Genomic DNA, 14258 nt, shown 5'->3' with positions numbered 1-14258 from the left:
TGTAAATTCTGTGTGTTACAAAGTTTGTAGAAAGCAATGGTTTGATATTTAAAATATAGATTAAAATAAAAACATATATTCTAACAGTAGCATTATATATATATATGAGATTTTTTTTTAATGAAACCTTCTAGATAAGTTCGAAACATTTTTTTTTTTTTGCCTTCTCTTCTACTCTAGGGATAAGTGTGGTACTCCACAGAAAAGAGAAAGAAATACCACTAAACTTGAGGTCCTCAAGAGAGACCAGACAACTTCAACAACTCACATAAATCACATCAGTTCGGTCAAAGTCGCATTAAAAACTGAGGACAAATCACAGTTATTCAATGCCAAAAGCTCCTCGTACAGCCCTCAGAAAAAGGAATCATCCAAGGTGGAAGCAGAAGAAAGAGTTTCCATGGTGAAAACTAGGGACAATTTAAAAATCTACAACGAAGATGTTTCATTTCTGTCAGTCAATCAAAATAATTACTCCAGAAACCCAGCACAGTCTTTGGAGCCCAATGTAGGGTCCAAACAACTTAAACATGTTAACAACAATATGTCTTCATCTCTAGGTGATACTCAAGAGGAAAAGAGGTATCTCACAGGTAATGAAGAGGCATATGGGCATTCCCACATTCCAGAGCAGATCATGCACATCTACAGCCAGCCCATAGCCATCCTTCAGACGTCTGACCTCTTCCCCACTCCAGAGCAGTTGCATCCTGCTAAGTCGGCTACTCTGCCAAGAAAGGGACAGTTAGTCTATGGCCAACTGATGGAACCAGTAAATAGAGAGAACTTTACACAGACATTACCAAAAATGCCAATGCATTCTCATGCCCAGCCCCCAGATGCCAGGGAAGAGAACATCCCACTGGAAGGTCAACAGAGTTTGCCATCCCAAACTTCAGATTGGAGTCGGTATTCAAACAGCCTCCTGGAATCTGTTTCTGTTCCTGGAACACTAAATGAAGCTGTTGTAATGACTCCCTTTTCATCGGAGCTTCAAGGAATTTCAGAACAGACCCTCCTAGAACTGTCCAAAGGAAAGCCCTCCCCCCACCCCAGAGCCTGGTTTGTGTCTCTTGATGGAAAGCCGGTCGCACAGGTGAGGCACTCCTTCATAGACCTGAAAAAGGGCAAGAGAGCCCAGAGCAATGACACGAGTCTGGACTCTGGGGTGGACATGAATGAGCACCACTCCAGTAGAAAACTGGAGAGGGAGAAAACGTTCATCAAAAGCATGCATCAGCCTAAGATCCTTTACTTAGAAGACTTAGACCTGAGCAGTAGTGAGAGTGGAACCACTGTCTGCTCTCCAGAGGACCCAGCTTTAAGGCACATCCTAGATGGAGGGAGTGGCGCCATCATGGAGCACCCTGGGGAAGAGTCCCCCGGAAGAAAAAGCACCGCTGAAGATTTTGAAGCCAATATATCCCCCACTAAAAAAAGGGGCAGACCACCACCACTAGCCAAGAGAGATAGCAAAACTAACATCTGGAAGAAGCGAGAGGAACGCCCACTGATTCCCATAAATTAACACCAAGAGTGGTTATGTCTCTGTTGTCTCGTGCTGTTTATTCTTGCTTTTTATTGTAAACTGCTGTGTGAACTTCTGAAGAAGCTGAGACTGAGCAATCTCATGGTCCCTGGACATGTCTCAAGCAGAGTAAATAGTAAAATGGTAATTCAGTAGTGAGAAGGCTACCAAGAAATGCTTTTTTCTGGCCTATGCTTTTTATTTATTTTTGGGTGATGCATTTGAAGTATCTGAGGGTTCAAAATGTAAAATAGTACCTGAAATTGTTGCTCAGTCATCAAGTTGAGCCCTGACTCTGAAGAATAACAGTGAAAAGTGTACTCCTAAAGTTGCTTTCAAAAATATTGCTTTTGCTTTGACTACCCCTGTGAAACATTTAGAAATGAAACTGTATTACTCTTGTGAAATGTTACTATTATATTCTCCACTGCATATACTTGAAAATAACTGGATAAATGTTCTGGATTGATGTTATTCTAGAGTTCAAAGCCAAACCACATTTTCTTTCATTTTTAAACAGCATGTATATTGTATCAACCCAAAAGTAAATTCCATACTCACCTAAGATGGGCAAGAAGCTACTTGGTTGTTAGAGAGGGAAATGCCAGCTCTTTGGTTGTTTTTGGATAAAACTTCACAGAATAAAAAGATGTTAGTTTATCTAGAGATCTGAGAAATGAATGTTCTGATACTGAATTTTTGTTTAAAAATTTCTTGCCCCCTTCCCCATTACCAAAAGGGGAAGTGAGCTTAGCTGTCAAGAAAATTTTTACCAGTCTTTTAAAAAAAAAAAGTCATTCCTCCCACTCCCCAATCTTTAAGGCTCACTGATACATATAGACTGAAATCAGTTTTCAGATATTTCTTCTATTCAAAAAAAGTCACTTAAACTATTAAACTTGATTTTTAAAAATCAATGAATTGAAAGTTTCTTATAAACATCAAAACTTAAAATATGTGGAGCTAAAGGAAATAAACATTTCAATTTTTTCTGAAATGTCAAGCAGAAAAAACGTGCCATTTCTCTTGAGATTCAAGAATACCTTCAGGATCCCAGGTATACATCCAGATTTTTTTGTTGCTGACATTCTAAAAAATGTTTGGAAACAACAGTTTCAATTTCACGGGAAAAGTAAAAGATTTTTATTAAATCACGTAAATGCTTTTAAGTTATATAACATTTTTTTCCAGATTTGGAAGTAATATATTCTTTTCATCATAGAGAATTAGTATGAACACATTCAAGAGCTGTTTTTAAATTTTAAGTGCTTTCAACCCTGAATTATCATTCATGTCCTAAAAATGAAATTTTGTTAATTAAAATCAACTCATCTCATTTTTCTTAAAATTTCCATAAAGGCTAATGTCTGAAGCAGCTTACCCTTTTCCTTGGGGCGGGGCGGGGGCGGGGAATGAAACTAAATTGCTTTATTTCTCATGCACTACTAATTAAGATGGGAGCAACATAGAGACCCAAGGCACATAAACAAGTTGTAAGAACTAAAATTAACCACATTAGCTTCAGTCAAACTGTAGATAGATAGACAACAAAAGACAACAGCTTTTCCCCCAAGACAGTAGACTTCAGCCAGGTTTTCCCTGTAACCATTTCTGAAGCATAGAACCTGTCAGATAACATTCCTTTCTGTATTAACCCAAAGAATGTAAAGATCTAGGTAAAAGTTTGCTATATTCTACCCCAATCCATACAAGAGAGAAATGTTTTGGTTAATACCTACATTTACTTTTTTGAGGGAGGGGGTAATAAGGTCCAAAATTAGAGGCAGTGTCTTACTGGTTTTACACAGAAAGATGTATTTAAGGTGACATAAATGAAAATGATTTGGAAAAGGTTAAGGAGTTAGTGCTCTGCTGAAGTGCCTTTGATATAGACTTGCTTTATTAGAAGGATATGATAACATCTTTCTTAAATGTGCATTTTCTTTCTGTTAGCCAAATTAAACAGATGTGCAGTTTTTATTAAAAATATAGACCTAGTGTTTCACGTTGGAACAATGAATTTTGCATGCCAGTAACATCTCTTTGTGTATTTAATTCTTTTTTCAGTCTAGTTTATATTGATAACATTATGTTGGAATGAAGTTAGAAACTATATAGTAATATACTGACTTTGACATTTTAAGTGTATATTTTTCCCACCCTTAGAAAACATTCAATCTCTCATCTTGGTAATGGAATACACACTTCGATATAAGGGTATGCCATTAAGGTATGCCACTTACTCATTCTTGTGTAAAGGAAATGAGAAGATATATCCCCAAGGGCTTTTCTAGAAATACTTTTGTTGGTTTCAGAATAAAATCTTATTTTTTTATACACTGCACATTCTGTTCTCAATTGGGAAGTATAGGTAATTTATCTTTTTCTAATGATCCAAAATGTGTAACTTCTCATTTGTGAGTAGTTCACAAATTTTCCTGTTAAAGAGCTGAAGCCATCTACTTTTTCTTAACCCAAGTGATAATAAACCGGCAATATTCACAACTTTCTTAAAATTTTTAAATTGAAAACCACCACAGTTTTTTGCAAATGAAATCTTGAGAATTTTAGTCACAAATTGTTAACATTTGTGGATCCTTTGTATATACTTTGGATATAACTTAAAAGCAAAATTATCCCTCAAGGAACTGATGGATTCATTTACTAAAGCACAGCTATATGTATTTTTGAATACATATGATATTGAATTTGTAAAATCCATTTGTATGACATTTATGCAATTGTATAGGGATTACACCCTTTTATAATACACAGTATACCACGAAGGTCACAAATGTTGAGGAATAAAAGCACTTCTTTGCTTTGGCAATCATTTTCAGATCACTTTCTGTATGTTTGAATCCTCTGGTATCAATACATAGTATAAAGTTTTGGGGATCTTTGGGTCAAATGATGTCCCTCAAAACTTCCAGGAAGGTGAAGCTCAAAGTTACATATTCATTTATAGGGAATGAGTTACTCATTTCTCCGTGTACTAGAGTTGTAAAGAATTTAACTATGTTAATTTCCGTCTCAGAACTAGAGTTGACATTTTGCCCTCTGTTTCCAGGTGTTTCTATCTTTTGTGTTCTCTCATCAGAGGAATCTCACATTTCAGTGTATTTATGCCATCATTACTATATTTACTGCTGGAAATTGTTAAAAATCTGATGATTTGTAAAAATGTTAAACAGTTCATTAAAGATAATAAAATCTAAAAATGTATCTGATGCACTGTTTTATTTTGGGTAAACTATGAAACATTCCTTCCTAAATTGTTATTTAATCTGGTAGATGAATATTCAATTATTTTCTTGATTACACTCCCTATAGTAAAATAAATATTTGAATACCCTATGTTTATATAATGAACCTGATTTCTCTTTGTATTTCATGTTCTCCAAAGTCCACATTTTGACTATTAAAGCTGAATATAGATAAATCATTTTTCCATTCAATGAGAAGACTTTACAAGATAATGAAAATGAAAGTGTTAGTCTCTCAGTCATGTCCAACTCTGTAATCCCATGAACCGCAGCCTGCCAGACTCCTCTTTCCATGGGATTCTCCAGGCAAGAACACCATTCCTTTCTCCAGGGGATCTTCCTGACCCACAGATTGAACCCCGGTCTCCTGTACTGCAGGCAGATTCTTTACCATCTGAGCCACCAGGGAAGCCCAGAAAATATGACAGCTATTTTCAGAGTTGTAGTTTTTATATTCTAAGTAAGAAACAATAGAGTACACCCTCCCATATCCCCTGTAAAAAAAAAAAAAAAAAAATTCTTTTAGCTTTAAACCTAAGACTAATGATAACACTAAGGCTGTTTGCTCAGTTAATTGAACAGTGCTTAGGTTCATGTATTGGGTTGGCCAGAAAGTTCATTTGGGTTTTTCCAGATCATAGAGAAAAACAAGAGAATTCCAGACAAACATCTACTTCAGCTTCATTGACTAGGCTAAAACCTTTGACTGTGTGGATCACAACAAACTACACAAAATTCTTAGAGATGGGAGTATCAGGCCACCTTACCTGCCTCCTGAGAAATCTATATGCAGGTCAAAAAACACCAGTTAGAACCGGACATGGAACAATGGACTGGTTCAGCACTGGGGAAAGTGTACATCAAGGCTGTATATTGTCACCCTCTTATTTAACTTAAATGCGGAGTACATCATGTGAAATGCCGGGCTGGATGAAGCTCAAGCTGGAATAGAGATTATGAGGAGAAATATCAACAACCTCACATGTGGCAGAAAGTAAAAAACTAAAGAGCCTCTTGGTGAGGGTGAAAGAGAGTGAAAAATCTGGCTTAAAACACAACATTCAAAAAACTAAAATCATGGCATCCAGTTCCATCACTTCGTGGCAAATAGATGGGGAGAAAAGTGGAAACAGTCACAGATTTTGTTTCCTTGGGCTCCAAAATCACTGCAGATGGTGACTGCAGCCATGAAATTAAAAGACACTTGCACCTTGGAAGAAAAGCTATGACTAACCTAGACAGCATATTAAAAAGCAGAGACATTACTTTGTCAAAAAAGTCCCTCCAGTCAAAGCTATGGTTTTTCCAATAGTCATGTATGGATGTGAGAGTTGGACCAAAAGAAGGCTGAGTGCTGAAGAATTGACACTTTTGAGTTGTGGTGTTGAAGAAGACTCTTGAGAGTCCCTTGGACAGCAAAGAGATCAAACCTAAAGGAAGTCAGTTAAGGAGTCAATCCTAAAGGAAATCAATGCTGAATATTCATTGGAAGGACTGATGCTTCAATACATTGGCCACCCAATGTGAAGGGCTGACTCATTAGAAAAGACCCTGATGCTGGGAAAGATTGAGGGCAGGAGGAGAAGGGGACGACAGAGGATGAGATCGTTAGATGGCATCACCGACTCAATGAGTCTGAGCAAACTCCGGGAGATGGTGAAGGACGGGGAAACCTGGCATGCTGCAGTCCATGGGGTCGCAAAAAGTTGGACACGACTGAGCGACCGAATAACAACAAAACCTGACTTCCATGTTTTTAGGCATTTTGTACAACTTGTATAAATAAATACGGTACCAGAAATAACTTTGGTAAATTCTAATGGGAATTGTAGTCTGAATCCACTCACAAATACAATGGAGATTATAACCCTCAACACTGGAGTTGAAATAGACACTTTTTGGATCCCTCCCAAGGGCAAGCCAGGCCATAGCCACCTTTGTCAGGGCCTGGTCTCTATCTAGGAGAGTATGGAGTCTTAAAAGAAATGATGCAGCCCCTGGAGGAGTCATGCAAGACTCAAACTCACATGGAATTGGTTGTAATAGAAAATAAGATTTCATAAATCATGAGAAATTTAGCTGCCAAAGAGATTGAAGTTCACATTCTCAAGGGAAATTAACGTGTAGGAACTATAGGAAAGGAAAGGGATGGAGTTAGGAGGTATTTAACAGCTCATCAGGGAACCTTCAACTACATTCTGGAAAAATGTTAAACTATATGGCAGTGCTGCTTTATCTACACTTCATAAAATCACCTTTTAGCTTTCTTTTTATAGATGGATGTCTTTATCCTAATATGCAGTGAGACAGCTTAATTCCAACAGTAAGCTCTCTAAACCAATTGTGGGGTTAATTTCTTTTGTCTTTGGTTTTGATATGTTTTCTCTATCAAAATAAATATTTTTCCTTTGACTTGTTTTCTTTTTCCCTTTATTTTGAGCCTCTGTTTAATGTGGAACTGTGGAGGACCTGGAATTGGACTCTGTCCAGTGAGTTTACTTTTTTTGATAAAAGCATTTTCAGTTTCACTAGAGAAAAACTGATTTCTAGACAATCCCAATTTATAATGCTCAGATCAGATCAGTCGCTCAGTCGTGTCCGACTCTTTGTGACCCCATGAATCGCAGCACGCCAGGCCTCCCTGTCCATCACCAACTCCCGGAGATCACCCAGACTTACATCCATCGAGTTAGTGATGCCATCCAGCCATCTCATCCTCTGTCGTCCCCTTCTCCTCCTGCCCCCAATACCTCCCAGCATCAGAGTCTTTTCCAATGAGTCAACTCTTCGCATGAGGTGGCCAAAGTACTGGAGTTTCAGCTTTAGCATCATTCCTTCCAAAGAACACCCAGGGCTGATCTCCTTCAGAATGGACTGGTTGGATCGCCTTGCAGTCCAAGGGACTATCAAGAGTCTTCTCCAAAACCACAGTTCAAAAGCATCAATTCTTCAGCCCTCAGCCTTCTTCACAGTTCAACTCTCACATCCATACATGACCACAGGAAAAACCATAGCCTTGACTAGACAAACCTTGGTTGGCAAAGTAACGTCTCTGCTTTTGAATATGCTATCTAGGTTGGTCATAACTTTCATTCCAAGGAGTAAGCGTCTTTTAATTTCATGGCTTCAGTCACCATCGGTAGTGATTTTGGAGCCCAGAAAAATAAAGTCTGACAATGTTTCCACCGTTTCCCCATTTCCAGTGAAGTGGTGGGACCGGATGCAATGATCTTCGTTTTCTGAATGTTGAGCTTTAAGCCAACTTTTTCACTCCCCACTTTCACTTTCATCAAGAGGCTTTTGAGTTCCTCTTCACTTTCTGCCATAAGGGTGGTGTCATCTGCATATCTGAGGTTATTGATATTTCTCCCGGCAATCTTGATTCCAGCTTGTGTTTCTTCCAGCCCAGCGTTTCTCATGATGTACTCTGCATATGAGTTAAATAAGCAGGGTGACAATATACAGCCTTGACGAACTCCTTTTCCTCTTTGGAACCAGTCTGTTGTTCCATGTCCAGTTCTAACTGTTACTTCCTGACCTGCATACAAATTTCTCAAGAGGCAGATCAGGTGGTCTGGTATTCCCATCTCTTTCAGAATTTTCCAGTTTATTGTGATCCACACAGTCAAAGGTTTTGGCATAGCCAATAAAGCAGAAATAGATGTTTTTCTGGAACCCTCTTGCTTTTTTGATGATCCAGCATATGTTGGCAATTTGATCTCTGGTTCCTCTGCCTTTTCTAAAACCAGCTTGAACATCAGGAAGTTCACAGTTCACATATTGCTGAAGCCTGGCTTGGAGAATTTTGAGCATTACTGTACTAGTGTGTGAGATGAGTGCAATTGTGTGGTAGTTTGAGCATTGTTTGGCATTGCCTTTCTTTGGGATTGGAATGAAAGCTGACCTTTTCCAGTCCTGTGGCCACTGCTGAGTTTTCCAAATTTGCTGGCGTATTGAGTGCAGCACTTTCACAGCATCATCTTTCAGGATTTGAAATAGCTCAACTGGAAATCCATCACCTCCACTAGCTTTGTTTGTAGTAATGCTTTCTAAGGCCCACTTGACTTCACATTCCAGGATGTCTGGCTCTAGGTGAGTGATCACACCATCGTGATTATCTGGGTCATGCAGATCTTTTTCGTACAGTTCTTCTGTGTATTCTTGCCATCTCTTCTTAATATCTTCTGCTTCTGTTAGGTCCATACCATTTCTGTCCTTTATCGAGCTCATCTTTGCATGAAATGTTCCTTTGGTATCTCTGATTTTCTTGAAGGGATCCCTAGTCTTTCCCATTCTGTTGTTTTCCTCTATTTCTTTGCATTGATCGCTGAAGAAGGCTTTCTTATCTCTTCTTGCTATTCTTTGGAACTCTGCATTCAGATGTTTATATCTTTCCTTTTCTCCTTTGCTTTTTGCTTCTCTTCTTTTCACAGCTATTTGTAAGGCCTCCCCAGACAGCCATTTTGCTTTTTTGCATTTCTTTTCTATGGGAATGGTCTTGATCCCTGTCTCCTGTACAATGTCAGAAACCTTATTCCATAGTTCATCAGGCACTCTATCTATCAGATCTAGGCCCTTAAATCTATTTCTCACTTCCACTGTATAATCATAAGGGATTTTATTTAGGTCATACCTGAATGGTCTAGTGGTTTTCCCTACTTTCTTCAATTTGAGTCTGAATTTGGCAATAAGGAGTTCATGGTCTGAGCCACAGTCAGCTCCTGGTCTTGTTTTTGCTGACTGTATAGAGCTTCTGAATCTTTGGCTGCAAAGAATATAATCAATCTGATTTCGGTGTTGACCATCTGGTGATGTCTATGTATAGAGTCTTCTCTTGTGTTGTTGGAAGAGGGTGTTTGTTATGACCAGTGCATTTTCTTGGCAAAACTCTATTAGTTTTTGCCCTGCTTCATTCCATATTCCAAGGCCAAATTTGCCTGTTACTCCAGGCGTTTCTTGACTTCCTACTTTTGCATTCCAGTCCCCTATAATGAAAAGGACATCTTTTTTGGGTGTTAGTTCTAAAAGGTCTTGTAGGTCTTCATAGAACCGTTCAACTTCAGCTTCTTCAACGTTAGGGGTAGCGGCCGGGAGGAGCAACCCACGCCCCCATGCCGGAGGCCAGGGGCGGTGGCCAGGAGGAGCAACCCACGCCCGAGGCCAGGGGCGGCGATGAGAGGACTTACCTGGAGCCATGGCTGCGTGGGCGCAGGAGGGCCTAGAGGAGGTATCCTGCATTGAAGGTCAGGAAGGGCAGCGGTGAGGAGATACCCCTCGTCCAAGGTAAGGAGCAATGGCTGTGCTTTGCTGGAGCAGCCGTGAAGAGATACCCCATACCCAAGTAAAAGAAACCCAAATAAGACGGTAGGTGTTGCAAGAGGGCATCAGAGGGCAAAGACACTGAAACCATACTCACAGAAAACTAGTCAATCTAATCACACTAGGACCACAGCCTTGTCTAACTCAATGAAACTAAGCCATGCCCGTGGGGCAACCCAAGACGGGTGGGTCATGGTGGAGAGATTTGACAGAATGTGGTCCACAGGAGAAGGGAATGGCAAACCACTTCAGTATTCTTGCCTTGAGAACCCCATGAACAGTATGAAAAGGCAAAATGATAGGACACTGAAAGAGAAACTCCCCAGGTCAGTAGGTGCCCAATATGCTACTGGAGATCAGTGGAGAAATAACTCCAGAAAGAATGAAGGGATGGAGCCAAAGCAAAAACAATACCCAGCTGTGGATGTGACTGGTGATAGAAGCAAGGTCCGATGCTGTAAAGAGCAATATTGCATAGAAACCTGGAATGTCAGGTCCATGAATCAAGGCAAATTGGAAGTGGTCAAACAAGAGATGGCAAGAGTGAATGTCGACATTCTAGGAATCAGCAAACTGAAATGGACTGGAATGGGTGAATTTAACTCAGATGACCATTATATCTACTACTGCGGGCAGGAATCCCTCAGAAGAAATGGAGTGGCCATCATGGTCAACAAAAGAGTCCGAAATGCAGTACTTGGATGCAATCTCAAAAACGACAGAATGATCTCTGTTCGTTTCCAAGGCAAACCATTCAATATCACAGTAATCCAAGTCTATGCCCTAACCAGTAACGCTGAAGAAGCTGAAGTTGAACGGTTCTATGAAGACCTACATTAAGTACCAAAAATTAATAAAACCAACTATAAATGATGGAGAAACATTATCATTAGATACATATGGAAAGTTACTTAGGGGAAAAGTAACTATTTTCTTTCTAAGCTAAGCTTAAAGATCACATTTTAAAATTATCTGTGGTGTTTATCAAAACATTGCAATACAATTTTTCTCCACATTGCTATAGTAGATGACTGTCTGTCTATTTTTGTTGGGAAAGTTTACATGTTGAGAAGTAAATGGTATTTTTTAAACCTTTGGTGGCAAAATCTCTCTTGATTGTACCCTATATTTCCTGTTTTTCAAACCTGCATTTGCTATGGTTGTAAATATTCTACAGTCCTTTAGGGATATTCAAATTTCCCACATGATTCTAGTTTTCCTTCTTATGTTCTTCTGGTTGACTAGAAGTTTCATAATTCATATATTTACTAGTTCTAATCCCTGTAGACCTTATTAAAACACTAGACTAACTCCAGACAGTCTGATTCAAAACAAGCCAGATAATTACATTCCCAGGAGTCTCTGGGCTTATTATACTTGAACATCTTAGTTAAGAACATTTCCTAAATACTATAATGAAAGGTAGAATTGTAACTATTAAACAATGTTCATTACATATCAAAATAATTTTTATATACCCCCATATTTCAGTCTGGAAAATAAAGATTTGTTTTATGTAGAAAATATTTTAAAGTGAATTTATCCAGTTTAAATTTATCTCTACTATCCAGCATTTTGAAATAAATACTACCTTGAAATCCTGATTTCTAACTTCAGTCAGTTCAGTTGCTCAGTTGTGTCTGACTCTTTGCGACCCCATGGATTGCAGCACATGAGGCCTCCCTGTCCATCACCAACTCCCAGAGTTTACCCAAATTCATGTCCATTGAGTCCGTGATGCTATCCGGTCATCTCATTTTCTGTTGTCCCCTTCTCCTGCCCTCAATCTTTCCCAATATCAGGTTCTTTTCCAATGAAACAGCCCTTCACATCAGGTGGCCAAAGTATTGGAGTTTCACCTTCAGTATCAATCCTTCCAATGAACACCCAAGACCAATCACTTTTAGGATGGACTGGTTGGATTTCCTTGCAGTTCAAGGGACTCTCAAGAGTGTTCTCCAACACCACTGTTCAAAAGCATCAATTCTTCGGTGCTCAGCTTTCTTTATAGTCCAACTCTCACATTCATACATGACTACTGGAAAAACCATAGCCTTGACTACATGGACGTTTGTTGACAAAGTAATGTCTCTGCTTTTTAATATGCTGTCTAGATTGGTCATAACTTTCCTTCAAAGGAGTAAGCGTCTTTTAATTTCATGGCTGCAGCCACCATCCACAGTGATTTGGGAGCCCCCCAAAATAAAGTCAGCCACTGTTTCCCCATCTATTTCCCATGAAGTGATGGGACCAGATGCTGTGATATTAGTTTTCTGAAGGTTTAGTGTTAAGCCAACTTTTTCACTCTCCTCTTTCACGTTCATCAAGAGGCTCTTTAGTTCTTCTTCACTTTCTACCGTAAGGGTGGGAGAAGGAAATGGCAACCTACTCTGGTATTCTTGCCTGGAGAACCCCATGGACAGAGGAGCCTGGTGGGCTGCCTGCTGTTCATGGGGTCGCACAGAGTTGGACACAACTGAAGCAACTTAGCAGCAGCATCTGCATATTTGAGGTTATTGATATTTCTCCCGGCTATCTTCATTCCAGCTTGTGCTTCATCCAGCCCAGCATTTCTCATGATATACTCTGCATCTAAGTTAAATAAGCAGGGTGACAATATACAGCCTTGATGTACTCCTTTTCCTATTTGGAACCAGTCTGTTGTTCCATGTCCAGTTCTAACTGTTGCTTCCTGATCTGCATACAGATTTCTCAGGGGCCAGGCCAGATGGTCTGGTATTCCCATCTCTTGGAGAATTTTCCACAGTTTGTGTGATCCACACAGTCAAAGGCTTTGGCATAGTCAATAAAGCAGAAGTAGATGTTTTTCTGGAACTCTGTTGCTTTTTTGATGATCCAGCAGATGTTGGAAATTTGATCTCTGGTTCCTCTCCCTTTTCTAAAACCAGCTTGAACATCTGGAAGTTCTCGGTTCACGTATTGTTGAAGCCTGGTATGGAGAATTTCGAGCACTATTTTACTAGCGTGTGACAGGAGTGCAATTGTGTGGTACTTTGAGCATTCTTTGGCACTGCCTTTCTTAGGGATTGGAATGAAAACTGATCTTTTCCAGTCCTGTGGCCACTACTGAGTTTTCCAAATTTGCTGACATATTGAGTGCAGCCCTTTCACAGCATCATCTTTTAGGATTTGAAATAGCTCAACTGGAATTCCATCACCTCCTCTAGCTTTGTTCATAGTGATGCTTCCTAGGGCCCACTTGACTTTGGATTCCAGGATGTCAGGCTCTAGGTGAGTGATCACACCATCGTGATTATCTGGGTCATGAAGATCTTTTTTGTACAGTTCTTCTGTGTATTCTTGCTACCTCTTCTTAATATCTTCTGCTTCTGTCAGGTCCATACTATTTCTTTGCTTTATCGAGCCCATCTTTGCATGAAATGTTCCCTTGGTATCTCTAATTTTCTTGAAGAGATCTCTAGTCTTTCCCATTCTCTTGTTTTCCTCTGTTTCTTTGCACTGATCACTGAGGAAGGCTTTCTTATCTCTCCTTGCTATTCTTTGGAACTCTGCATTCAAATGGGTATATCTTTCCTTTTTTCCTTTGCTTTTCACTTCTCTTTCACAGCTATTTGTAAGGCCTCTTCAGACAGCCATTTTGCTTTTTTGCATTTATTTTTCTAACTTCAATAACTTCTAAAAGACTTGTGACCACTAAATACAGAAATGTTTATTAATATGTTTTACATATATTCTTATTATTTTTTCATTTGATGTTTATTATTGATTATTGGGGTAACTAGGTGGCTGGAGGAAGGCTTGAGAGGAGACCTGCCACTTTCTTTTGGATATTCCAAGTTAAAAGGATCTGTGGGGTATCTAGGAGAGTTTCTGTGTACCTCTCAATCCATCTTGGGTTATTAGGGTCACATCAGATGTAAAATCCAATGCAGGCAGTAGAGATTTTGGGAGTTTCAAATGGTTGTTTGAAGCTACAGGCAAAGGTGAGATGGTCAAGAAAGAGTAGGGAGGGTGAGAAAATACTTCCATTGGTGTCATTATTTGTGTAATAAATAAAATATAAGTAAAATATCAATTCTAGTTAAGAATATTAGGTTTTAACAAATACACTTGTATATGTAGTAGAGTTGAAAGAAAATAAGACAATGATTTTGGTGTCTTCT

At 39.2% G+C, this 14258-nt stretch overlaps 1 protein-coding gene across 4 annotated transcripts in view; it reads left to right on the top strand.

Moving 5' to 3' along the window:
- Positions 1–4751, top strand: part of FAM171B (family with sequence similarity 171 member B) — a 75414-nt gene extending 70663 nt beyond the window's left edge. For all 4 annotated transcript variants that reach the window (XM_055571982.1, XM_055571983.1, XM_055571984.1 and 1 more), the window contains exon 8: positions 181–4751. In XM_055571982.1, coding sequence (XP_055427957.1) covers positions 181–1528 — 1348 coding nt within the window. In that variant the 3' untranslated portion in view covers positions 1529–4751. The remainder of the gene's footprint in view (positions 1–180) is intronic.
- The last annotated feature ends 9507 nt before the right edge of the window (positions 4752–14258 follow it).

This window comes from Bubalus kerabau, chromosome 3 (assembly GCF_029407905.1).
Source record: "Bubalus kerabau isolate K-KA32 ecotype Philippines breed swamp buffalo chromosome 3, PCC_UOA_SB_1v2, whole genome shotgun sequence".
NCBI lineage: Eukaryota > Metazoa > Chordata > Mammalia > Artiodactyla > Bovidae > Bubalus > Bubalus kerabau.
This window is presented reverse-complemented; position numbering and strand designations above follow the sequence as displayed.